Consider the following 27,476-nt stretch of genomic DNA (forward strand, 5'->3'; position numbering starts at 1 on the left):
AGTACTTTCACACATGGGCTTGCAGGAATAATCTCAGCACTGAATACCCAAATGACCCGAGATTACCCTTGTGACGTTATATCGATGCTCTTTTAATCTCTCATTGATGCATCTGCCGGGTTTGACCAACATACCTTCTTCCGCATGAAAGTGGAATGGCATAGACAACGTTATGAGTACAGGTTACAAATTTTTTGCGATGTTGAGTAGTACATGCGTGCCTTTTGTTATTCAGGTTAACACAGAGAATAACAAAAGGCACGCATGCTCTACTGCCAAGATAGTCGTCCACCCTAAATTGTTTTGTCATTTATGCTGTGATAGCAATTAAACCGGTATCATACTCAAAAGTTAATTAAACCATTCTGTACACCTTTGCTTGGGGACCACTGGTCGCACCATATCGAATCTTCAGCCAGGCACACTTAAACTTGCTCTTCCTTTTACTTAGCTGTTCTATTTGAGTTCTGATCAACAAACAGTTCGTTGCCTGTGAATTTTATGGCTCTTGAGGATGTGAAACATTACGACATGCTTAGTGCACCGTTTTTGTAGATCTTTCATACCATGCCTCACTTTGAACGTCGGCTTGACAATCAGAGTCTGCAGGCTCAGGCCTTCACTTCATGCGCACTGTGGAGCATTGTGCTAATCTTTAACTTCACCTACAGCTCCTGACTTATGAACTAGTTATTTTGATCTAACTTTCCATATATGCATCCAGCATGAGGATGAAATCCATTTTCTGAACTGGCAGTAATGACACTATCTGCTTAAGACTGTCAGATTGCTGGAAGCTTCATCCACAGGCTCAGCAAATTACAGTACCATATTACATTTTCTTCAAGGTTTCTAAACTGGCCTTTGAAGACAGCCGCTCCAACATAAGAATTTCGCTCTGCAAAGTTGTTCGCAAACTGGTGCACAATCAGACTGGGATACATAGCGCAAGAAATTCAAGGGGGTATTCAACATAGCAACAGAGTATTCTGTAAGTGTCCACTGTGTGGACACTTACTTGTACGGAGCGAAGTTCATCTTCGAGACCGACCACTGTCCTCTGACGTGGCTCAATCAAATGTCAGAAAAAAATGGCCGCTTGCTCCGATGGAGTCTCACTTTCCAAGAGTACAACTTCTCCGTTACATATAAAAAGGGAAAGTTGCATAGCAATGTGGATGGTTTGAGCAGGCGGTTAAGGGTCCCGCCTAAATTTTAGGGTTATTATTGTTAATTTTGTTAAGCCAAGAAGATCCCCTCTCGTTTAGCAGGATTCCCTACATGATTGCTGAATTTGTCAGCACGAAATTGCTTCAAACATTGGCATAGCGAAATGCAGCATTTTTGTTTCTGCACTTATGTTTTCTTTGAAGCCTAGCGGGTCTAAAGTGAGAGTCAAGGTACGTCATCTCGGCGAAGAGCCGTGTTGTGGGGTTCATTTTGCAGTTGCCTGTCCTTTTTGGATGTTTTGGGGCGGTGACATCATTACACAAGTAGTTGCTGCGAGCCAAGGCATCACCCCATGGCCACCAGCCATTCTCTTCCTGCCCAGCGGTTGTCAGTGCTGGACAGTCGAGATTTTCGGGGCCATGGAGGTGCTGTTAAGAACGGCCCGCTGACATGCACGTTTTGCCAACCAGTTGCAACCACAGGCGGCAACTTTTCCTGGAGCGTCGCCGCAAACCTCTAGCCACGGTGTGACTAAGTCGACTGTGTGTCGAGAACAATACGCACGTCCTCAACTCTCCGTCGCTGGAGCAGAGTTCGATGAAGCAGGCTTTGTGCCTGCACTCGCCACCGCCACCCTGGTCTGCCGCAAGTGGGGAAGCGCCGCGGGAACGTCGACGGAGACCCCTTCCCACGCACCGTTCTTGCAGTAAGCCCCACGTTCTGCGAAGACAGTCGGGCCTCGGCGGGCTCCGTGAACCTGTGCGTGTGTGTGTGTAAGTAAGCCCTCGCACAAAGAGGCGGCCGTTTCCGTCACCTGGGTATCGGGGGACGACTGAGTGTTTATAAACCGCTGTTGTGCGGATGCTCAGGACACTCTCTCAAGCAGTCATGTTAGACTGACGTACTTTCTCTCGCAGTCATGCTAGACTGATGAACTGCATGTAAATACTGTAAATAAACCCATATTCCTCGTTCTCGATGAAAAGCAGTCCTTCCCTTCATCAACGTCCTCAGCGTGGATAAGTTGGACGACGGCATGGGCCAGCTACCTTCTAATTCATGCCCGACTCCAATCTTGACAACGGGTTACGAGCGATGGGATTGAGCCCCCAATTCTGACAGCAGCAACAGATCAGAAGTCTTCTCCGGCATTACAAAGACTGCTTTTCGACGCCATCGAGGATTCGACAAACACCAGTTGCAAAGCATTGCATAATAACCAAAGAGTGCGCTCGACCACCCCACCAGAGCCCTTACCGAGTTTCGACGCGAGAACTTGAAGCTATTAGGCAACAAGTCGACGAAATGCTGCGCGACGACATCACCCAGCCGTCGAAAAGCCCGTGGGCGTCTCCTGTAGTCCTGGTGAAGAAAAAGGACGGAACCCTACGCTTCTGCGTCGATTATCATCGAGTGAACAACATCACGAAGAAGGACGTATACCTCCTTCCACCGATAGACGACGCATTGGATCGGCTCTGCAACGCCAAAAACTTCTCGTCGATGGACCTCAAGTCTTGCTACTGGCAAATAGAAGTCGACGAGAGAGATTGCGAAAAGACCGCCTTCATCACACCAGACGGCCTCTACGAGTTCAAGGTCATGCCATTCGGACTGTGCTTGGCGCCTGCAACGTTTCAGCGCATCATGGACACGGTGTTAGCAGGATTGAAGTGGCAGCCGTGTCTTGTTTACTTGGATGACGTCATCTTGCGACAGTATTAGAGGCCATCAAGTCATCAGGGCTCACTCTGAAGCCGGAAAAGTGCTGCTTCGCTTATGATGAGCTTCTGTTCCTAGGCCACGTCATCAGCAAATCTGGAGTCCGCCCTGACCCACAGAAGACAGCTGCCATCGCAAAGTTCCCGCAGCCAATCGACAAGAAGGCAGTGCGCAGATTCTTTGGCATGTGTGCCTACTATAGACGCTTTGTCAAGGACTTTTCACGCATCGCGGAGCCACTAACACATCTGACCAAATGTGATGTCGAGTTCAAGTGGGAAACGCTGCAGGCCGACGCATTTGAAGAACTCAAACGACGCATGCAGTCGCCGCTGGTACTTGCACACTTCGACGAGGACGCCGATACCGAAATCCACACTGACGCCAGTAGCCTAGGCCTCGGTGCCGTCCTAGTCCAGAGGATAGACGGACTTGAACAGGTGATATCTTATGCTAGCCGGTCGCTGTCAAAAGCGGAAGGCAGTTATTCTACGACTGAAAAGGAATGCCTCGCCATCATTTGGGCTACAGCGAAATTCCGCCCTTACCTCTATGGCAGGCCATTCAAAGTCGTCAGCGACCATCACACGTTGTGTTGGCTAGCCAACTTAAAGGACCCTTCAGGACAGCTGGCACGGTGGAGCCTCAGACTGCAAGAATATGACGTCACGGTAATATACAAGTCCAGAAGAAAACACTCTAATGTCGACTGCGTATCACGCGCCCCCATCGATCCCCCGCCGCAAGACGACGAGGACGACGATGCCTTTTTTGGAATAATAAGTGCGGAAGACTCCACTAAACAGCAACTAACAGACCCAGAGCTAAAAGGCCTCGTCGAGTATTTGGAAGGGAACACCGACGTAGTACCTAGGGCATTTAAGCGCGGATTGTGTTCGTTCACATTACAAAACAACCTGCTCATGAAGAACTTCTCACCAGTCCGCGCCAGCTACCGTCTTGTTGTTCCGTCAGCGCTGCGTCCAGAAGTACTGTACACCCTACATGACGATCCAACCGCTGGGCACCTCGGATTCTCCCGAACGCTGTCGAGGATACAGGAAAGGTATTACTGGCCGCGTCTTACCGCCGACGTTGCCCGTTACGTCAAGATATGCCGAGACTGTCAGCGACGCAAAACACCACCGACAAGGCCAGCAGGATTACTACAACCGATCGAACCTCCTCGCCGACCATTCCAGCAGATTGGGATGGATTTGTTGGGGCCGTTTCCGACGTCAACATCCGGGAATAAGTGGATCGTCGTGGCGATGGACTATCTCACCCGCTTCGCTGAAACTAAAGCTCTACCAAAAGGCAGCGCAGCCAAAGTGGCGAAATTTTTTGTCGAGAACATCCTGCTGCCACATGGTGCCCCAGAAGTCCTCATTACCGACAGAGGAACGGCCTTTACAGCAGAGCTCACCCAAGCCATTCTGCAATACAGCCAGACAAGCCACAGGAGAACAACTGCCTACCATCCACAAAGGAATGGTCTCACAGAGCGCCTGAACAAGACCCTCGCCAACATGCTAGCAATGTACGTCGACGTCGAGCCCTAAAGGTGGGACGCGGTCCTACCGTATGTAACCTTCGCTTACAACACGGCGGTGCAAGAAACAACACAGATCACACCGTTTTAGCTGGTTTACGGCAGGAACCCGACGACGACGCTCGACGCCATGATGCCGCACGTCACCGACGAAGAGAATCTTGACGTTGCTACCCATTTCCAGCGCGCCGAAAAAGCCCGACAGCTCGCCCGCCTACGGATCAAGAACCAGCAGCGAACTGACAGCCGACACTACAACCTCCGACAACGCTTCGTCGAGTACCAGCCCGGCGACCGTGTTTGGGTTTGGACCCCGATACGCCGACAAGGACTGAGTGAAAAACTATTCCGATGCTATTTCGGACCCTACAAGGTCATTCGACGAACTGGCACACTGGACTACGAGGTCATGCCAGACGGCCTTTTGCATTGACAGCGGCGCCGAGCACGATCTGAAGTGGTCCATGTGGTACGTCTTAAACCGTTTTATGGACGCTGACGAACTTCCTTATTTTGTTGTTCTCTTTGCTACGGGTGTTTTTCTTTATTACTTTTGTTTGCGCCTTCGGGTCGATGCTTTTGAAGAGGGGGGTATTGCCACGTACGTGTACTTGTTTTTCTTTATCGGGCGACAAGTTTTACTGCCTAACAAATGTTATCGCACAGCGCAGGACGCGCCTGCATGTATCGGAAGTTTCTGGAATGTTATCGATGCTTCCATCCGCTGTCTGTGACCGAACCTTGCGTAAGCTGATCGCATGTGTGCGCGACGCGAATAATGTAGAACTTTGTGGAAGGCACGCGGGTCCCAGCGATTACTCTGGAACATTCGACGACTGATGTATAAAAGCCGACACGCTTGACCCGCAGATCAGATTTTCGCCGATCGCCGACTGTGTTCGCCGCTGTCGCCATTATTTGAGTGTAGCGTGTTTTTGAGGGCACAAGTTCGCCCAATAAAACGCTAGTTTCGTCTTTCCCAGTTGGGCTGCTTTCTTCACCGTCACTACCACGTGACAATATATATAAATTGTAAGGCGGTTTAATTAACAATCCAGAACATTAGATGATACAAAGGCAGGTCTGTTGATCAAGCGTTGGGCACCGCGCGCAAGCTCTGTTCTCGAGCGAGACGCTGACAACGTGCCTGAAGCATATGCCTGTCTTCTTCGCTACAACTTCCCCCCGGAGAAGGGGGCACCATCCTGGCGACTCAAGGGGAGGAGAGGACGACCGGGTCATAATACTGTTTGTGTCACTGCATGTGCACCGCCTCACTTCCACGGCGCCTTAAGCAAGCGGACAGTGTGAGATGCCCGACAAGGTAATTGACAGGAGACGTCTGTTGCACAGCGCAGTAGGAACCGTGGTACTTAGCTAGGAGTTTAATAGAGGAAAGACTGGGGGTGGTGGAAGGTATCCAGAGCCAGACTAAAGAGTCCGATTGATATAGGCTAGTGGGTCAGTCATCATCACGATAGAACTTTTGCTGCCATTTGTCTTCAGTCATAAAAGGGCAGGCTATCTGGCAGCATTCCTCAGCATATCTGGAAGCTTCAGACAGTGGCATGCACTCGGATGGATGGATGTGTGTTGTTTAGTGGCGCAAGGGCCAGGTATGGCCAAAGAGCGCCATGACTGATAATGTTGTGTTAAGCGCTGATTTGTGAGTGGCGATGGCGGGATGTAACATGGCTGTAAAGCGGCCTAAAACCAATCAGTGTCATGGAAGCGTGAAATAGTATATAGCATAAAATTATGATAGTGGTACATGTAATGGTCTGTGGATATAGTACGCGTGATAAGTGATCATGGAGCTAAAATGCAAGAATATGTAAATAGCACTTTTGCCTCCGGGGGGCCTTTGAGCCCAAAGGCTGGGAGGCAGGTGCTTTCTTTTATTGCACCTACCGCAGCAGAAACCTCTGTTAGAGCCTGTGCTATGGATTTCCTGGGGCTATAATATGAAAACTATGTACATCTTTTAAAAATCAAAACAGGGATTCATGTTTAAAGAGAGGTTCTATACCTATAATCATTTGAGGATGGAGTGGAATTAGCTGCCGATGTGGTAATGGAACTTGCTTTTTCCTATTAGCGTCTAATTGAGTGCATTGCAGCAGGATGTGAAGCACGGTAAGTGGCTCACCACATTTATCACACGTGGGTGGATCGCCACCGGACAAGAGGTATGAGTGTGTGCTGTATGTGTGTCCTATCCTGAGTCTGCAAAGTGTTACTTCTGTGTGGCAATTCTTTGATACCGGCGGCCAGTTGCCAAGATACGGCTTGATAACATGTAATTTATTTTCTGTCTCTTTATCCCACAAGCGCTGCCAGAAAGCCCTTAGCTTTTTTCTTATTGAGGGCTTGAGGTCCATTACAGGGACAGTCGTGCAAGTGTTGGAAGCGTTCGCGTGGACGGATGTGGCTAGCTGGTCAGCCAACACGTTTCCCTCTATCTCTCGGTGCCCCGGCACCCAGCATACAACGATATGCTGCTTGGGCTCATAGGTTGTGCATAATGCTGAGTAAAGAGATAGAATTACGGGGTTTTGATATTTCCTGACAGTTTTCAAAGTATTTACGACACTCAAAGAGTCTGTGTATATAACTGCCTTTGGGATATTAAATTCATTAATGTGTTTAACGGCAGCCAATATCGCGTACGCCTCTGCTGTGAAAATACTTGTGTTAGGGTGCAGAACACCAGCATTTGAAAAGGATGGACCGACCGCTGCGTAAGATACGCCAGAATTACACTTCGATGCGTCTGTAAAGAATTCAGGAGAGGAGTATTTGTGCTGTAACTCGAGGAAGTGCATTCTTATATGCGCGACAGGCGCGTGCTTTGTAACAGCTACGAAAGATGTATCACAGTCTATTGGTTGCCACTGCCACGGCGGGGCCCATATAGCAGGGGACATAAGGTGGTATTCAAGCAGTGGAACTCTTTTTTCTTCAGCTATGTCTCTAACACGCATGGAGAAAGGCTGTGCCACTGTGGGCCGGTTGCGGAAAAGTTAACAACTGCACAAATCGTTTATGGTGTAATACGCAGGATGCTGACTGTTTCCGTTCACTCTAAGAAAATACATGAAAGACGAATATGTTCTCTGCAGATGCAGTGACCACTCATCCGATTCAACGTACAGGCTTTCCACTGGGCTTGTTCTAAAGGCGCCTGTGGACAGGCGAATTCCTAAGTAGTGGACAGGGTCTAGCATCTTTAGAGCAGTTGGAGTAGCCGACTGGTAAACTATGGCTCCATAGTCTAGTCGTGTGCGTATGAGGCTTTTGTACAAGTTCATGAGACATTTTCTATCACTGCCCCAGGTTGTGCGTGAGAGAACCTTTAAGATATTCATTGTTTTCATACATTTGTTTTTAAGATACTTTATGTGCTGTATAAAAGTTAATTTAGCGTCTAAAATTATGCCTAGAAATTTATGTTCCCTGTTTACAGGCAGACGCTCATCATGCAACACAATTTCAGGATCAGGATGCAGGCCTCTTTTTCTAGAGAAAACGACACAGGTGCTTTTTTGTGGGTTCAGTCTGCACCCGTTCTCATCAGCCCATTTGGAGACCTTGTTAAGACCAAGCTTGACCTGTCGCTCACAGATTGCGAGAGAACTTGATTGAAATCCTATCTGCACATCGTCAACATATGTTGAATAAAAGATGTTATGTGGTATGTGTAGACGGAGAGAATTCATTTTTACTATAAAGAGCGTGCAGCTGAGCACCCCGCCCCTGTGGCACTCCAGTCTCCTGTACAAATTTCCGTGACAAAACATTGCCCACTCGAACACGGAATGTCCGATTTGACAGATAGCTTTCGATAACATTGAACATATTTCCGTGTATACCTAAGTGTGAGAGGTCTCTCAATATCCCGAACCGCCACGTAGTATCATAAGCTTTCTCCATATCAAGGAATACAAATAAGAAAAACTGCTTATGGACAAAAGCTTCACGGATGCGTGCCTCGATGCGTATAAGATGGTCACTGGTAGATCGACCCTCCCGAAAACCGCACTGGTATGGATCGAGCAAATTGTTTGATTCGAGCAAGTGTAGTAGGCGACAGTTAATCATTTTTTCGAAAACTTTGCAGAGGCAACTTGTTAATGCTATGGGTCTGTAGCTTGATACAGAGAAAGGATCCTTTCCTTGCTTTAGAATTGGGATTACAATAGCCTCCTTCCAAACAGAGGGGATCTCGCCGGAAAACCATATAATGTTGTAAAGGTAAAGGAGGGTTTTTTGTGTTTCGGGGGGTAGTTGTTTCAACATTTCATATATTATGCGATCTGAACCTGGGGCGGATGTATTACAACAGTTCAGTGCTGCCTGCAGTTCTGCTATGGAGAATGGTTCGTTGTACGCCACACTTTTAGCACATTTTCTTTGTAACTTTTGCTGTTCTATTTCCGTTTTGTTCTTTAGGAAGGTTTCGGAGTAGTGCGAGGAGCTCGATATGTATTCAAAATGTGCACCAAGAGAGTTGGCTTGATCTTTCAGACTTTCTCCGTGGCTGTTTACTAAAGGTAAGGAATACGTTTGTTGCCCGTTAAATTTCTTCACTCTATTCCAGACTTTTCTCTCATCTGTGTAAGAGTTAATGCTTGAGATAAACTTTGCCCAACTCTCTCGTCTTGCTTGTCGGCGCGTTCTCCTCGCCTGTGATTTGACATGCTTAAAGTTTTCCAGGTTTTCTGCTGTTGGCGAATCGCGAAGCAGCGCCCATGCTTTGTTCTGGTTCCTCCGCGCTTGCTTGCATGCATCGTTCCACCAGGGAACACGCCGCTTAGAACCAGTGCCGCTCACTTGGGTAATACACTTAGAGGCGGCATCTAGTATAAAAGCTGTAAAATATGCAACGGCGTCATCTATGGTTATACCGGACATCTCAGGCCAGGTCATATGAGTAAGAGCTCGGTACCGTTCCCAATCGGCTGATTCAACCTTCCACCGGGGGACCTGCGGGAGAAGTTGATCTTGTTCCGTCGTACTTAAGATTATTGGAAAGTGGTCACTTCCATACGGGTTATTAAGCACACTCCATTTAAAATAAGGTAAAAGTGTCGGCGATAAAATGCTAAGATCTATGGCAGAATATGACTTGTTAGCCAGGTTAAAATACGTAGGCTCGTTCGTATTCAAGAGACATGCTCCAGAAGAAAAAAGCAGCTGTTCAATCACGCGACCTCGCGCATCACAGCGTGAATCGCCCCACAAACTACTGTGTGCATTAAAATCACCAAGAATCAAATAGGGCTCCGGGAGCTCATCTATTAACGATTCTATGTCTCGTCTGTGAAGGTGATAATGTGGTGGTATATACAAGGAGCAGATGGTTATGAGTTTATTTGAAAGTACGGCTCGAACGGCCACTGCCTCAAGGGCCGTTTGGAGCTTTAAAGGCTGACACGCTACACTTCTGTCAGCAATAATGGCTACACCGCCAGATGATGCGACAGCATCCTCGCAGTCTTTGCGAAATGTAACATACTTTCGGAGAAAGCTTGTGTGTATAGATTTTAAGTGTGTTTCCTGTAAACACAGCACTTTTAGATTGTGTTTTTGTATAAGTTCCTGCACATCACCGAGGTTTCTGAGAAGATCTCTGACGTTCCATTGAATTATTTGTGTGTCCATATTGGAAGTCAATAGGTGCTGTGTGTACAGAAACAGAAGTAGTGATTATGGAAATTAGAGTGATTAAATTACAGAGCCCTTTCGAGGCCCTGTAACGCAGTTTTGCCCTTTCTGGAGCGTTCGAGCGAGCCTCGCCGCTCCTTAGGCGCTTGGTGCGCTTTGAGGACAGGTGTTGTGTCCATTGCCTCTTGTGAGGCGCCGGACACATGCTCTTGCGAGCGAGAAGTTTTCAGGGGGAGTCCCGCCTTGGAGGGCAAGACCCCTGCGCCCACCAGCCCGGAGGTCGATGGGGCACCCAGCGGGATTTGGCTGCGCCGGCCGTTGCCAGCGCTGGAAGGGACCTGGGAAGTTGAGGCAGCCTCGGCTACGCCCACCTTCGGTATCGATGGTCCCTTCTCCTCGGTTGACGGAGCAGTGCTAGCTGCAACCGCCGCGGGGGCAGAAGGCGTAACTGCCGACTCACTGCTTGTGAGCCGGACAGCCACGGGAGGCCGTTGTGACGCTGCCCCCTGACGCGCCACATCGGCAAAGGTTTTCTTGGGCAGGTATGATACCCGCCTCCGTGCCTCATTGAAAGTTATGTTTTCCTTGACTTTCATTGTAACGATTTCCTTTTCTTTTTTCCAGGAAGGGCACGACCGCGAGTACGAGGCGTGCTCGCCATCACAATTAACGCAATGTGGAGTGTTCTGGCACGTTTCGGAGGAATGTTCTTTGTCACTGCACTTGGCACAAATCAGACGGCCTCGACAGTTCTGTGAACTGTGGCCGAAACGTTGGCACTTAAAGCATCTGAGAGGATTGGGAACGTATGGTCAAACACGAAGTTTGATATAACCGGCCTAGATGGACTCTGGAAGGACACTTGAACCGAAAGTGAGTATCAGGTGCTTCGTTTTGATCTCTTTACCATCTCGCCTAATCTTAATTCACTTAACACTTATGACATTCTGTTCACTGAAGCCCTCCAAGAGTTCAGCCTCAGTGAGCTCCATCAAGTCATCGTCGGAGACAACACCACGGGTGGTGTTCATCGTGCGGCGCGGGGTTATAATTACTTGGGTTTCCCCAAACGACACTAGTTTTGACAATTTTTCATATTGTTTCTGATTGCGGAGCTCCAAGAGGAGATCACCACTTGCCATCCTCGACGCCTTATAACCTGGACCAAAGACTTCAGTCAATGACTTGGAAACAAGGAAGGGTGAAATTGTTCGTACTGGTTTGTCTGGTTTTGCAGAGTGAATGACATGGAAACGCGGGAAGGATTCTTTTTGTCGGCCAAAAAACTGGAAAATTTCATCGGTGCGCCCTCTTTTCTGAGGGCGATCAGGCAGTTGAGGGAAGGAGTTATCCATAGAGGAATGTGTAGTTTTCGGCAATAACGCCAGCCACCCGCCGTGGAGCCCTACAAGGGGACGCTACAGGAACTGTAAAAACAGGTCCTGCAAATGCCAGCTGTACGTAATTACTATAACCGAATATTAAATAACCTAGGTTGGCTATTCACACAAGGTTAACCCTTGCCGCCTGGAAAAATTGGAAGTAAACAGAAGGTAGGAGAGGACAGGAAAGGTGAAAAAGTCAGAGAAAGACGAAGGCTGGAGGGAGAGAGACAGGAAAAGGCAACTACCGATTTCCCCCGGGTGGGTCAGTCCGGGGGTGCCGTCTACGTGAAGCAGAGGCCAAAGAGGTGTGTTGCCTCCGCCGGGGGGGCCTTAAAGGTCCAAACACCCAGCATCGGCTCAACCCCCAGGATCCCCCTTTCCCCGGACACAGCTAAGCCGCGCACAGCTACACGCGGGAGGGTCCAACCCTCGTGTGCTCGGGTCCGTGGTGTCGCAACACACCAAACGCCTGCTGACGCAGACGTCCCTGCGGGGGGCATGCACTCGGATGGGTCAGGTCGGTAGGGAAGAATTGTGTCCAAAGTGTAGGAAGGTTCACGGCCATATACGAGGAAGAATGGGGTAAAGCCTGTCACGGTCTGTGAGGCAGTGTTGTATGCGTTGGTCACATATTGTAAAACGAGGTCCCAGTTGGTGTGGTCAGATGCAAGGTACATGGATAGCATATCACCCAAGAAGAAGAAACTTTATTAAAAAGAATGGTCCGGTAGTTTTTGTTGTGGTGGTCTCAGGTGGCAGCTCGAAGTCGTTGGACTCGGGCAGCATCTCTGGCTTGACGGACGGCCCAGAGGTGGTCTTCCAACTCCGAACTTTTGAAAGGAGCCTCCCAGCGGCGGCGATGCCAATGGAGAAGGTCCCCGGCGGCCCCCACAGCTGGGAGGCGTTGGGAGGATGTGAGCTCAAGGCTTCCTGTACACTGGTAACGGCCGCGGTTATGGACGCGTTGGGAATGGAGGTGATTTCAGTACCGTTGTTGCCCGCACATTCCCAGAGCATGTGTCGCAGCATTGCTCTCTGTCCGCACACTTTGCACGCATCGGTTGGGTATAAACCCGGGCAGCAGTGACGTAAGACGGCGGGGCTAGGGTAGGTGTGCGTTTGGAGCAAACGTAATGTTACGGCCTCGTTCCTGTTTAATTTATCGTGCGGTGGTGGGAATGTGTGTCTCTCAAGTCTGTAGTGATGGCCGAGGTCCCTGAACGTTGTCAGGCGATCGCCCCAGGCCCATTATGATCCTTGTTGCATTTCTGTCGTAGTGTCCCGATCCAGCAGATCCGATGCCCCGCTCTCGGAGGCGGAAGCGGCCACCTAATCTGCGGCGGCTACGCATGAGACCTCGAGCCATGGCGTGGGCCGCCTTGTTACCCGTGAGCGGGATATCAGTGTGTGCCGGGGTCCAGAGGAGGAAGACCGTAGAATTTTGGGGTTGCGAGGACGATGATGAGTCGCTGTCCTAACAAATTTGGAGCATGCGGGCGTCCTCCTGCGAGACGCGACCGCGTGCAAAGCCACGGATTGCCGCCTGAGAGTCGCTGATCACGATCGCAGCGTTCGGCATTGTGGCGCAGCTTCTTCGGCCGCCTCCGTGTGTCCCGTAGTCACCGTTGCACCCATGAGGCACCTACTCATGCGGTCTACAACTGCGATCGCGTGTGCGCTTCTCCCTTCTCCATACCTCGCGGCGTCTACGTACACTGCCTCGTTGCTGTTGCCAAACTGCATTTTTTGAAAATCGCTCGTTTGTTGCACCTCCCAGTGTGGTGTGTCAGGTGCATATTCTTGGGAAGCGACGGGATGACCAGGTCGTTGTGGACCGCATGACAGTACAGCATTTAGGAAGGAGCACGTTAACTACCTCGGAAAGGAAGACACGTCCTCTGTCACTGAGAAATTCCCGGGACGCACCATGGCAAAGTAGGAAGTGTTGAAAGAGGAAGGACGCAACGTCGTGGGCTGTGGCGGTTGGGAAGGCAGCTGTTTCTGCATAACACATAAGGTGGTCTACAGCAACAACAATCCAGCGATTCCCAGCAGGTGTGAAGGGTAGAGGGCTGTAGAGGCCAATGCCGACGTGTTCTAATGGTATAGAGAGGCATGGGATTGGCTGCAAGGGACCACAAGGACGGCGAGCAGGAGACTTGCGGTGTTAGCACTCTGAACATGAGCGGATGTACTTCTGCAGAAAACTACATCCCACGCCAATAAAAGCACAAGCAGAGCCTGGTGTACATCTTGAAGAGGCCAGCATGGGCGCATTGTGGGTCTGCATGGAAAATGGAGCACATATATGCGCGGAGGTCGTGAGGGACGACGAACAACTGCTTGCGACCATTTGAAGCATAGTTGCGGTGATAGAGCAGTCCATCCCGTACCGTAAAGTGAGAAGCTTGACGGCGAGAGCACGGGAAAGCCAAATCGCCGGGGAGTTCAAAAGAGCTGCAAAGCGTGGACCTGTGGGAATCTTCGCAGCCATATTGATGAGCGCTGGTGTCAAAAACACTGAGTCAATGACAGAAAGGCAAGTCGTGTTACTTGACATAAGGGAGAGAGAGCGAGTGTCCACGTCGGCGTGTTTGCGGCCAGACCAATAGACAATACGCATGTCTTGTAACCGGAGGGCCCAGCGGGCGAGGCGGCTTAATGGGTCTTTTAATGTTGACAGCCCACATAGGGCGCGATGGTTGGTAACGACATCAAAGGGACGACTGTGCAGGTATGGATGAACTTTTCCAAGGGCCAAAATGATAGCTATGCACTCCTTTTCAGTTACTGAGTAATTAGATTCAGACTTGGTTAGTGTCCTGCTGGCATAGGCTACCATGTATTTGCCGTAGCCACTTTTACGCTGAGCAAGGAGAGCACCAAGTCCTACGCCGCTGGCATTTGTGTTAACTTCTGTGGGAGCCATGGGGTCAAAATGGCGCAGTACAGGCGGCGATGTGAGCAAACGGCGCAAGGTTGTAAACGTGTCGTCACAAGCTGGGGACCAGGTAGAAAGGCCTGTGTTGCCTCGCAGAAGTTGGGTTAATGGACCAATGATAGAAGCTAAATTCCTGATAAAACGACGAAAGTATGAGCAGAGCCTGATGAAGCTTCGAAGTTTTTTTAGGGTTGCTGGTTTCAGGAAATCGGTGACTGCACGAAGCTTCGGGTAAAATACCATCTTTGGTAACCACATGTCCAAGTATCGTTAGTTGCGTGGCTCCAAAGCAACATTTCTCCATATTGAGTTAGAAGCCTGTGTTAGTTAAGCACTGCAAGGCCTCGTGATGGCATACATGAGAAGCAAAGTCAGGAGAAAAGACAACCACATCACCAAGGTAACATAAGCAAGTCTTCCATTTTAGATCCCAGAGGAGATTGTCCATCATACGTTCAAAAGTAGCAGGAGCATTGCAAAGACCAAACGGTATAACTTTTTAAATTCATACAGGCTGTCTGCTGTTACAAAAGCTGTCTTTGGGTTATCAGCTGGCGCCATGGGCACTTGCCAATAGCCGAAATGTAAGTTGAGTGAGAAAAAGTTCTCCACGCCGTGCAAAGAATCGAAGGCATCGTCAATGCGCAGCAAAGAATATATGTCTGCGCGTTATTTTGTTAACACGGCAATAATCCACGCAAAACCGGATGGAGCATCCTTTTTCTTCACAAGGACTACAGGGGACGCCGAGGTACTGTTAGAAAGTTGAACAACTCCACGCTGCAGCATATCACTGACTTGGTCTTCAATAGCACCATGCTCTGTGGGTGATGCGCGATAAGGTCACTGGCGCAGCAGAGCGTGGGTGCTCGTATCGTAGCAACAGGGGTAACATGCTGTGCACTTGCTGTACGGAGAGACATGGCAGACAAGGGTGCCCTTACTTTTCTGAGCAAGTGACGAAGTTCTTTGGTAATTACAGAAACAGTGGCTCCAGTGTCAACTAGTACAAGTGCAACAATCCCATCTACAGATACTTTAATAACATTCGTCGGAGAATAGTGAGGCCTTGTGCTGTTCAACATAGACGCAGTTCTTGCCTCTGGAACTGCGGCGACCAGTTTTCCCGTTCAACAGGAGTCGGACGACGACACATTGGCGAAAGCGAATGGCATCAGGGAGATGGCGAACGGCGCTCATGGGCAGGGTTGGGTGTGTGTAGAGAAGTCAGATGTGATTGACAAGGTGACGAGAAGAACGGAACTGGAGGGGCATATGATGGCACAGGTTAGTCAGCTCAAGGAAGCCATGAGCGATGGTGACAGAACGGTGCAACATGACCAGGGATGCCGCAATAGAAGCATATTGGGTGGATGTCGGGCGTGCGCCATGGTCCAGTGTTGGCTAGTGTCCTGGTGAGAAACCTGGGCAGACATGATAGTACAGCAGGCTGTGGTGGCGAGAACGTCGGTGGCACAGTCTGCGCTACAACTTCAGCGTATGTTAAGGTGCAGGCGCCGGTGCATGCGGGGCCAGAATAGCCTCAGATAGTTGCTCCTGTATCATTTGTCGCAGGTTTGGAGTCAAAGATGGCATAGACCTTGGAATGGCAGTGAGCAGAGACAGCTTCTGAGCAACTTCGGCACAGATTAACTCTTTGATCTCGCATAGCAGGGGGCCTGGTCGCTGCGCCCGTGAGGTAGAAGACCACGTTGTTCAACTTGTGAGCATCGTTCAATTTGTTGTGGGCACTCACACGTTCATAGTTTGAGAGCCAGTCTTCGACATCGTTTTCATCGGAGCCACTGAAGATGGCTGGATACCGTTGATGGAGCTAGCCGGAACAGAGAAGGGTGGGCAAGACTGGTGGTGGTGCTTGGCTTGCATCTTCAGGCATGATGGGCGGCAACTTCCGACTGCGGAGTTCCAGGGTTGGGGAAAACCTACCAACCTCCACCAAATATGTAAGGCGTTTTAGAATTACCAAGCCAGAACGTTGCACGATACACAGGCAGGCCTGTTGATCAAGCATTGGGCACCGAGCGCGTGAGCTCTGTTCTCGAGCGAGGCATTGACGATGTGCCTGAAGCACGCGCCTGTCTTCTTCACTACAATATATATATATACAGTCAACGACTGAATTTTCGGACGCCCAAATTTTCGGACATGCCTGATATTTCGGACGTCTTCGCGGCACCGCCACGAGCCCCACAGAATCAATGTATAAGGACATCTGAAGTTTCGGACGCTCGAACCCCCCGCCGTCCAATTTTCCGGACGTTTTGACAGACGGAAGGTCTTTTGGCTCCTCGCGCAGCGCCTTTGAAAAGGAAATCCACTTGCAGCTGAAGCATATCACCGCTTTGAACCACAACTAGCCGAATCTAGTCATCACACACCGATTTGGTCTGGCCACGCTGGCTATGTTCATCGCCGCACTTCCGCCTCCGGCGGAGTTTCCGGAGCGGCGCCATTTTGTTTGTTTGCGCAGCCCACGTTTTGGCTAGCGCGGTGTGTGGTTGTCTGTTGTGTCAAGTGTGCTCTGCAACGCTAGGCCTAGGTGCTTCGACGCTCGTCAGCGAACTCCACTGTTCGCAACTTGAGGATTTCGCTTGCTTTCGATGGCGCCCACTCCGTCTTCGTCGTCCTCGCCGATGGCATCGAAGCGTGGAAAGCAGTACCGTCGGACGACGTGATCAACGACCTCCGCTCTGCTGGGGTTTCCATACCCACGGAAATAACTTTTGAACAGTTTGTTGACGCTGACAACGAGCTCGACTTCCGCGCAGAACTGACTGACGAGGAAATAGTCCGTCGGGTTGTGGGGGATTCAGAAGCACGACCTACTGTATTATACAGTAGGTCGTGTTCAGAATCCGATGTTGAAAATGAGGAGCCAATGCCTGCGCCACCTACAAGCGCCGAGTTGACGCGAGCACTGTTGACTCTTTCATCGGTGTACAGTGCTGATATGACCCTTGCTCAGATCGAGGCGAATATGATCGCATGCAACCGGAACGCCGTCAAAACAACAATAAACAAGTTCTTCAAGCCACTGCAGCAATAACATCGGCTGCCCGACGATGCACATGTACATAATAAACCGGCAGTCGGCTGCATACAGAGTTCTTGAATGTCTCTTTTTATAGCCACTTCACTGATGCTGTGGCAGGGTTTCGGAAGCCTGTTACTTCGCCCTTTACCTCTAGATCTGAGAAAAAAATAAAAAGGGTGCATTTTTTTGCATGCATTCATTTTTTCGGACTGCCTGAATTTTCGGACATTTTTACGTTCCCTAGAAGGTCCGAAAAATCGGTCGTTAACTGTGTGTATGTATATATATATATATATATATATATATATATATATATATATATATATATTTCCCGTACAGATGGGATTCAATCTGTACTCCAGGCATACGACTCTGTAAATGACAAACCGACTGACGATTCTACCCTTGGCAAAATTCTAACACTAATCCTTGAACTTAACAACTTTGAATTCGACGGCGAACATTATGTTCAAACTAGTGGTACCTCCATGGGTACAAAAATAGGTCCTAATTATGCTAATATATTTATGGGCATGCTAGAAAAGAATTTCCTCGCTACTCGTGACCTCAAACCATTCTATTACAAATGCTTCATCGATGACATTTTCCTAATTTGGCACCATGGTGAAGCTACATTACTTTCATTCATTACTGACTTTAACAACGCCACACCGTCAATTTCCTTTTCCCATTACTATTCATCACTCAGCATAAACTTCCTTGACGTCTCGGTATCTCTGTGCAATGGTAACTCAACAACAAATCCTTACAGAAAGCCCACTGACCGACAGCAATATCTGCATTTCAATAGCAGCCATGTCAAACATAGCAAAACGAGCATTCCCTACAGCCAAGCTGTCCGGCTCAAAAGAATTTGTTCGGAGGACAGTGAATTCACTCGCAACTGTAACCAGCTTCGTAACGCACTAACCGTACAGAAATACCCTTCACAAATAATTGACGATGCCCTTAATTGGGCCGACTGTCGCGACCGGAAAGAACTGATCTGCATGGACAAGCAATCGGCGCCTATTTCACAAACTAATCTTATCCTAACACACTCTGCATCTATTCCTAACGTGTCGTACATTCTTAGGAAGCAATATAACTTACTAACACAGAGCGACCGTCCTAAAAACATTTTCACGGAATCACCAAGAGTGGTCTATCGTTGCTCTAGGAATCTGCATGACCTAGTAACCTCTTCCAAGACTAAAGCGATTGCTCCTGCTAGTTGTCATCCCTGCCATAAACCCTGTTGTAAAGTTTGGATCTGTGCGATGAACAGAACCTTATAGTAGTTAACAGGGAGAATAAGTGTCGTGGCCAGGTAACGTGGCAATGCGGAAATGGGAAGTCATGTGTCGACTGCATCTTAGTCTCAGAAACGGTCTACAAGCTACAAGACCAAATTATAACACATGAACATGGAAAAAATAGCCTGGGGAGCAATCAAACATTTTCCCTTAAAATTTGGGAGAGATACTAATGAAAAACACAAACCAATAGCATCAGAATTTCTAAAAATGAATGAAAAGCAAATAACAGATAGCAAAAAACATAGTGAAGAAAATAGAGGGGTTTCCTACAACAGTCTGGGAATAGAAAGAACTGGTAGATGTTATGCAGCAGGAGATAAAACATACATGGCAAAATAATTGGTGGATTGGAAAGAAAACCACGTTAAGTGGTGGAACAAGGAAATAAAGCAAGCAATAGAAGAGCATAAGCTAGCGTTTAAGGATCATTGAAAAGCCAAAAAGTTGGGATTACACAAAGAGGTGCTCCTTAGATGGAATAAATATTGAGAAAAGCAAGAGGTGGCGAGTGAGCTCGTGTAAGAGAAAATTAAATGCACAAGTGAATGTTGGATGCATAACATTCACAAAGAGACAGAGGTGCCCCAAAAAGAATCTGGAACCGTGGAAGAGCACTCGGAGCTCCTACTGAAAATTCAAAAACAGCTATAAGGGATGAAGATGGTAACATCTTCGAAGGAGATGATGCACTGCAGTGCATGAGAGATGTTATTTGGGATAACTTTGGCACAAGTGTAGTTCACATCCAAACAGATCCAGAAACAACAGAGAAGCCTGAGAGATCAAATTTTAGTACAGCAAATTTTTACTGGAAAAAAGCAGAAGAAAATGTCTGTAATAACACTGCCGCAACAGGAAGTGAAATCCCATTACAGCTATTCAAAAACCTCAGTTCAAAGAGCAAGGCACTGCTGACTAATGCAATTGAGCAAGTGATTAGAACAAAGGCAGTTCCGATTGGATGGCATGAAAGCAAGATGAACGTCATCTACAAAGGCAAAAGTGATAACAACAGGACGAGCTCCTACAGGCCAGTTACAGCAACGTCGGTGATACATAGACTGGCAATGCAAGCCATAAAATTAGAACTGTTGAAGTGGGTGGAAAAATATTATTTACTGGGGGAACTACAGAATGGGTTCACACCCCGCAGACGTTAAGAGGATAATGGTACTAACTCAGTGCATAGAGACCTCAGTAGCTCAGAACAGACCTCTATGGATAGGATTTCTCGATATTAAGGGCATCTATGACAACAGAGACAGGATATTCTCAAGCACATGTGCTCGGTCACGCTCTATCATCGATAACAGCTTGGCCAGATGGGAGGCGGCTCTCCGCAGCCCTCTTCTGGGCTGTCCAGCAGGCCCACGATGCGGTCGAGAGGCTCGGCCTTCCGGTTCCTACGTGGGAGCGGCCCACTTCGTGAAGACTCACAATCTGCAGGACTTCATTAAAGTTTTGCCATACCATATCATACCATTCTCAAGCACAAAGGCATCGATGAATATTTCGTGGGGCTACTGAGGGAGATATATAGAGACAACAGGATACAAATTGTATTGCAAGGCCAAAAATGCAATGAAGTTGTGGAAATTCACTAAGGACTGAAGCAAATATGTCATCTGCCTATATTTTTATTTACACTTTATGTTAACAGCCTAGAAAGATGAGTGGAAAACAGTCAATTAAGATCTTATTTATCCTACATGCGTGTAATGGGCGAATGGTGCAACAGAAGATCCCGGCACTGATGCATGCAGACGACATACTGCTATTAGCGGACAATGAAAGAGATTTACAGACGCGAATATATGTGGCAATGCAACAACAAATCTAGGCCTTAAGTTTAGCATAAAGAAATCAGGAATTATGATCTTCAATGAAGAGACGAGTAATTTTACGTGGTGTCAATACAACATCAAGTCATTCCCACACTCAACCAATATATATACCTCGGCATATACATAAATGAAGGAAAGACATACTCAAGCACCCACCAAGATAATCTGAAAATAAAGGAGAAGCGAAATTCAGCAATAATGAAACATAGAGCACTTTGGGGCCACAATAAATATGAGGTGGTGCGTGGAATCTGGAAAGTAGTAATGGTGCCAGCATTAACATTCGCAAATGCTATTCTGTTAATCAAATTGGATAACTTGTCGGGGCTGTAAGTTAACCAAAGATTGCTAGGCTGGTTGGTTTTGGGAGCCCACGACAAGACCACAAATGACGCAGTACAGGGTGACATTGTTTGGGCATTGTTTGAAAAGCCGGGGTGTGCAGCGCTATATATAGACTGGCCACACAGTTGCCACTTCCTGGCAACTGCAGCTTATGGAACTGTAACCTTTACTGGAAAACGCTTGCAGTGAATGCTGTGTGTGAAGGCGAGCTTTCTCATTTTCTTTTTTTACTTTCCCCCGGATGGCGGGCACAGCCGGCGCCGCGGATGGATGGATGGATGTTATGAACGTCCCCTTTGGAATGAGGTGGTGGCTTATGCCACCAAGCTCTTTTATTGCCTAATGTCTTGCCTATGTTAAAAAAAAAAAGAAAAGGGAAAAGAAAACACACAATGAATTCCCATAACCGAACCCCTGCAATGAAGAGTTTGACGAGAACACGGCTGGTCGGGATTGCTCAGAGTCAAGCGTAGAACAGACGCCGACCAAAAACATTAAAAGAAAAGAAACCAAGACGTTTCGGCTCCCATATGAGGGCCTTCTTTGGCCCCTACTTGGCGTCTGTTTTACCCTTGAATCTGAACCCCTGCTGTGGACTCTGTGCGGACATGAGCGCCACCTGGTGGTGCATCAAGGTGGCTTCCTCCTCTCCACTGCAGTCGTCTGCTTTTCTCCTTACGCTCTTTTTGCCATCACCTTCTTTCATTCCCCGCTCCATATTTGCTCGGTTATGCCGACGCTCAATGCAGGAATGGGCGCCTACAAGCTGCGCTCTAAGAAACTAGGGAAGTGTTTGGTACGACTGGATCAAGCATAGGTAGTGGTACAAGGTAGATAAAAAAGTATTGAGGAAGAGAAAAAATATTAAAGAGGTGCCTACAAAAATGCTAGTATCTAAAGCATGTATACCATACCTGAGTGACTCAAGCAGGCTAGGTGACTATTTGTCACCACCCTGTTTCAAAGGGGATGCCAATACGTGATCAATCATCAGTTTATTCTGGCAGAGTAAATAAAACATGTTTGCCACTGCTGTAATCTTTAAAGAATAATTGGGATTTCTGGTAAGAATTCGGGCAATAGTAAGGAGTTTAAGAATACTATGCTGCTGCTGCCAAAAATGGAGGCTGTTTTTGGAGCATGAGTGAAACTAACAGATGGATAACATTAAAAAGGCCAGGACACGAAAGAAAGCTCCCACATTTCATTTCAGTAAAAGGAAGCTTCAATAAACTACGAATCTGCAGAAGGAATAAGCTCTGAAAAGCACTCTATGATTTTGCCCCGTATTCAGTTCCCAAAAAGCAGAACCCCAGTAAGATGCCTTTGATACTAACTACAGTTGAATCACGACGCCAGACCTGGCATCAACATTATTGTGATGTTAAGACCGAAAGCAATATATGTTGATGTCATGTAGCAAATAAGTCTTGGTGTGATGGTGTTTCTCGTAACAAAAATGAACTACAGGGCTGCATGCATTCCTTCAGGCTGCGCTCAATTGTGGCAGCTACGGCAATCGTGGGACAGCAAACAAATACTGTGTCATCATGTTGAGTCTAAGGCTTTTTCTCTATCAAAAAAAGTTGGTAGTGCTGTTTGTGTGCATAACATTCTCCAATTTGTGTTCAGAGACTTTTCAAATCTGGTACTAATCTGACAGTTTGCCACAGCTAACTAAACATCATTTACTAAATGTGCTCTTCAATCTCGGCAGTGATCAGGCTGTGGTTGAATAGAGCAGTCCAGATGCACTGAATTACCTTTCTAGTTTGCAGCATTAGTGCTACATGCTTTCTCCAACATGCCACACTGCAGCTACACAATGTAACAGCGTTGATTGGGGCTAGATGGCAATTCGTAACTCTTTATTTTATGGTATAGCATTGAATGGACGACACGCACAAAATGACAGGCACAAGGACTAACTTGCAACCAAAGTTTAATGCCAGAACACTCGAATAAATACGTAGAAAAGCATAGGCAAACAAAAAGATGAAAAGAAACCAGTCAATCACAGGGTAGAACTAGCACGTACGCATTTTTGACAAATACTGAGCTTTTCTTTCTTTTTTTTACTTGTATTCTTCTGTATATTATTCAAAGTGTTTGGCATATACCTTATTTGGAAGTTAGCATTTGTGCCTGTTGTTTTGTCCATTTAGCTGTCATCCTAAAATCCTGCTCTAAAACCTACTTCAAGTGTAGCAGACTTCATGTGTACCAAATGATTAAGTGCACCAAAGAGTTGGAGTAATGCCAACATTATACCAATGAATAAGAAGGTAGACTTGAAAGAATTGAAAAATCATAGGCCCATTAGCTTGCTTTTAGTGCTGTATAAAATATTCACCAAAGTAATTTTCCATAGAATCAGGGTAACTCTTGACTTCAGTCAACCCAGAGAACAGGCCGGCTTCACAAAGGGTAGTGACAATGGATCACATCCATGTCATTAATCAGGTAACTGAGAAGTTTGCAAAGTACAACCAACCTAAAATTCTTAATACAGTTTACTTGAATAAACTTCAAGGGACCCAAGGAAATAGTTCACTTAACTGTAAGTTCACTAAACTGAATATTCACTAGAATATGGAATAGCATAAAGCACAGTAGACACGGAGTCAAAAGTGTGAAATGCAATTTATAGAGTTATGTATATCAATATATACGAAGTGCGTGACACATTGCTGCCCAGCCCCATTCTGAAAAAAAAAAATCTAATTTTCATTTGCACTGGTGCTCTTAAAGCACAAGAAGTAACAAAGCTGTCCAGAGAGTCTATTTTTTGTGCACTTTCTCTGGCACAGCTTGTTGCCGAGACACAAAGTCTCACAACTTTCCAAGGTATCCTACAGCCTCAGCTAGAATTACTGAATTTGAGAATGCCTCTGCCATTGCATCTTCCTCGTCGCACTTTTATTCCTCGGGACGAACACTGGAAACAATTTCCAGATCTAGTAGTTGAGCACAGGTAAACAGCTCACTGGCCGCCGCTGGATTTGGGGGGCATCGGCTACGCCTGCGCTGCAGAGTGCACAACTTCGTTGAACAGATTTCAAAAATGAGCCTGGGTCCACTCAACAGGCTTGCTCATGTGAAATATTCGCTATTCAGACATTCGTTTAACTGAAAGATTTTTGCATTAAATGCATACGAAAACTGCTGGGGATTTTCTATAAGTTCATTATTCTGAAATATTTGTTAAATCAATGTTTGTACAACTGAGAGTTTACTGTATGGCTACTATATAAACTGCATTACAGGTCGAGATTTTTTCCCAAGAAAGAACAGCTACAGTTGCCCCTCATCGTATCGGTCTTCAGCCCATTGTGAGTTGTCTGGCCAAATGTTAAGGGTCGATCTATATACCGGGCCAACTCACATTTCAGTTTATACAGTAACATGGCTAAAATCCTAGTATGGCTATAGTATACAACTAGCCCAATATATGTAAACAATCTCTGCAACAACGTGGTAAGAGTGAAGCCACCCACGGTGCACGCAGCTGACCGGTGGCATAGCCTTCCTTCCAGACAAGACCCTGCAGTGCCTTGAGGGGTGCGGCCTTGCGGTCGGCATCCATCTGCCACAGTACATTGGCCTCCAGCTGAGCAATGAGCGACTCCTTGGACATCTCCGCCGGTTCCCCCACGGGGGGTGCCGAGGCCTTTCTATCTGCGTCCTGCTTGGCCTGCACCGAGTGCACACAAAGAAGCTGATGATGACGTTGCCCTGCACAATGGCACACACCCAATGTGGGAGATGAGCCACAAGCCGAGTGGTAATACGATAAATGGACGAAACGGATGTAAACAAAGATATGAGAAAGAAATCCACGTAAAACCAAGTAAAATAGTGCACAATAATGTAGCCAGCCTTGCACAAACAGTTGGAAGTAAAAACGCTTTAAAATAATAATTATACTTAAAACTAAAAGAAATGGTCGACGTGACGAATAACTTAAATTTTGAGTAATATTATTGTTATTGTGAATTTGTACTTTTTTGCTATTTCAATTTTATCATTTATTGAAGAACTTAGTCAATCACGAAAAACGGGAAATATTAAAGCCCTTTCTAGAAGGTTGGTACAAATATGCATCACTTCATGGCTGCGTTTAAAACAGCTGCGACGAGACAACGGTTCATATTTGTATCACTTCTACTGCTGCTGCCATCAACCCAAGTGTTCAAGAGGCGTATACATTGTGTTTTATGTTACTCCAATATTTAGCACAAACAGCACAATTCATTTTTGTAAGCACCTTATGCACAGTTTGTGATCTGCTGATGTGGCATAAAAACACATTGCAAAAGTGCTACTTCAAGATGACTGATAAGTGCCTTCTTTTATCAGTTTGGGAACCTAGTGATTCATTTCAAGTTATAGCCAGATATGTTTGGTGCGCCAATCGTGCAGTGTTTTCAATGAACTGCTCTCGGGCTTGCTTTTGGCCGGCAGTTCTAGGGCTTAGTGGACAGCAGTCACACAGATTATGTTGCGCAGGTCACACATTTGCCTTCCATCGCAAAGCATAGGTTTCTTTCATGAAAGCTACATCGCTTGGAAGGCATTCTCAGACTCATTTACTTGCTTGGCAATGGTAGTCACGATGTCGCGCTGTCCGGTGTTATTGCAGGTCGCCGTCGCATCTGCGCGGCCTTGCTCATGCGAACACAGAGTAATGCTATCCAACAGCTCTGGCAGTCAGAGATTCTAATATTATTTATTTATTGATACTGTCAGCCCATGACGGGCTATTACAGGAGTGGATGTAACATACATAAACAGAAGTGCATTAGTGCGATTGAACAATGCACTAAAAAAATTTTAAAAATGAAGTAGCACTGCTGATATGAAACACATTAACAATATAAATACAGAGCACATTTTGACTTATTATGTCACAATATTACTACAGAACATCAGGGTGTATCAGGGTACATAAGGCAATGTATTGCTTCCAAGAATGCATTAAGCGATTTTATTTGGACAATTGAGTCAGGCAAAGAGTTCCACTGCTGAATTGCCCTGGGAAAAAACTATACCTGAAGCAGTCATTGTGCACTGTGGGAGGAGGTATATACATGCTGTGTCTGTGCCGTGACGTTTCCTGTGTCTTGATCTGGAAGTACTCGTCGTATCTTATTTTGACATGGTTATGAATTACTAAGAACAGGAATTTAAGCCTTTCATACTCCGTACGTTTTTGCAGAGGTGGAAGCTTTGCAAGTTTACACAATTCAGTCGGAGAGTGAAAACGGCGGTATTTATTAAATATAAACCTAGAAGTAAGGCGCTGGACCTTCTCTAGTTTTAGACAGTTACTTTGGGTGTAGGGATCCCATACTATTTTTGCGTATTCAATTATAGGCCTTAGCAAGGTTTTGTAAGCTATAATTTTAATTTCAGGGGAGGCACAGTGCAGGTTACGTCTCAGCCCCCACAATACTTTGTTAGCTTTTGCGCAAAGCTCATATACATGAAGATTCCAACGCAAGTCGGGTGTAAATATAAGACCTAGGTATTTATGTTGTTTAACTCGAGCAAGCTCATGACCGTTGATACTGTACGAGAAATTTAAGATATTCTTTTTTCTAGAGAATGACATAAAAACCGATTTAGTTGGGTTAAGCTGCATTTGCCACCGATCACACCAGTCCTTAATTTTCTGTAAGTTAGGCTTAAGGTCGGCCTGATCACCTGGGGACTCTATTCTCTTGTACAATATGCAGTCGTCGGCAAACATTCTTATTTGGGTAGTGATGTCATTTGGCAGATCATTTATAAAAACTAAGAATAAAAGGGGCCCTAAGACACTACCCTGGGGTACCCCAGATATCACGGGAGATAAACTAGATTGCTAAATTGAACATATTGTTCTCTATGTTCAAGGTAGGAAGTGAACCACCACGTAAGAGAAGAATTTTTGAAAGTGACACTCCTGTAATAGCCCGTCGGTTTGAATTACTGATTTTAAGTAAAAGCTTTTTGTGGGACACCTTGTCGAAGGCCTTTGCAAAGTCTAAGAATATTATATCAGTTTGGCCGCGGGCATTAATTGTGCTAGAAAGGTCATGCACAAGCTCAATAAGCTGAGTGACGGTGGACAAACCTTTGCGAAAGCCATGTTGACCTGGAAAAAGTAATTTATGTTCATCTAAATAGGTGAGCAGATGCTTTGACACAATGTGTTCTAGCATTTTAGAACAGGTGCTCGTGAGCGATATCGGTCGGTAGTTGCTAGTGCCAGAGGTTGGGCCATCTTTATGTATGGGCACAATTTTTTCGCGCTTCCAGGCAGTGGGAAACGAGCCACTGGAAATGGATGATTGAAAAATTAGTGTTAAAAACTTGGATGTCCATTCGGCGTATCTATAAAGGAATTCATTGGGGATTTCGTCAGGACCGGGACTTTTTTTCATATTAACGTGAAGTAAGAGATTGAAAACACCCTCTTCTGTAATCTTGAT

The 27,476-nt window shown here is 46.8% G+C and overlaps 1 protein-coding gene across 5 annotated transcripts in view; it reads right to left on the reverse strand.

Annotated features, from left to right (window-relative positions):
• Enoph (enolase-phosphatase E1) overlaps positions 1–27,476 on the reverse strand; it is a 260,291-nt gene that overhangs the window by 84,011 nt on the left and 148,804 nt on the right. For all 5 annotated transcript variants that reach the window (XM_055073259.2, XM_050182505.3, XM_050182504.3 and 2 more), the window contains one exon: positions 24,498–24,694. In XM_055073259.2, coding sequence (XP_054929234.1) covers positions 24,498–24,694 — 197 coding nt within the window. The remainder of the gene's footprint in view (positions 1–24,497; positions 24,695–27,476) is intronic.

The sequence above is a fragment of the Dermacentor andersoni genome, chromosome 7 (assembly GCF_023375885.2).
Source record: "Dermacentor andersoni chromosome 7, qqDerAnde1_hic_scaffold, whole genome shotgun sequence".
Classification (NCBI taxonomy): domain Eukaryota; kingdom Metazoa; phylum Arthropoda; class Arachnida; order Ixodida; family Ixodidae; genus Dermacentor; species Dermacentor andersoni.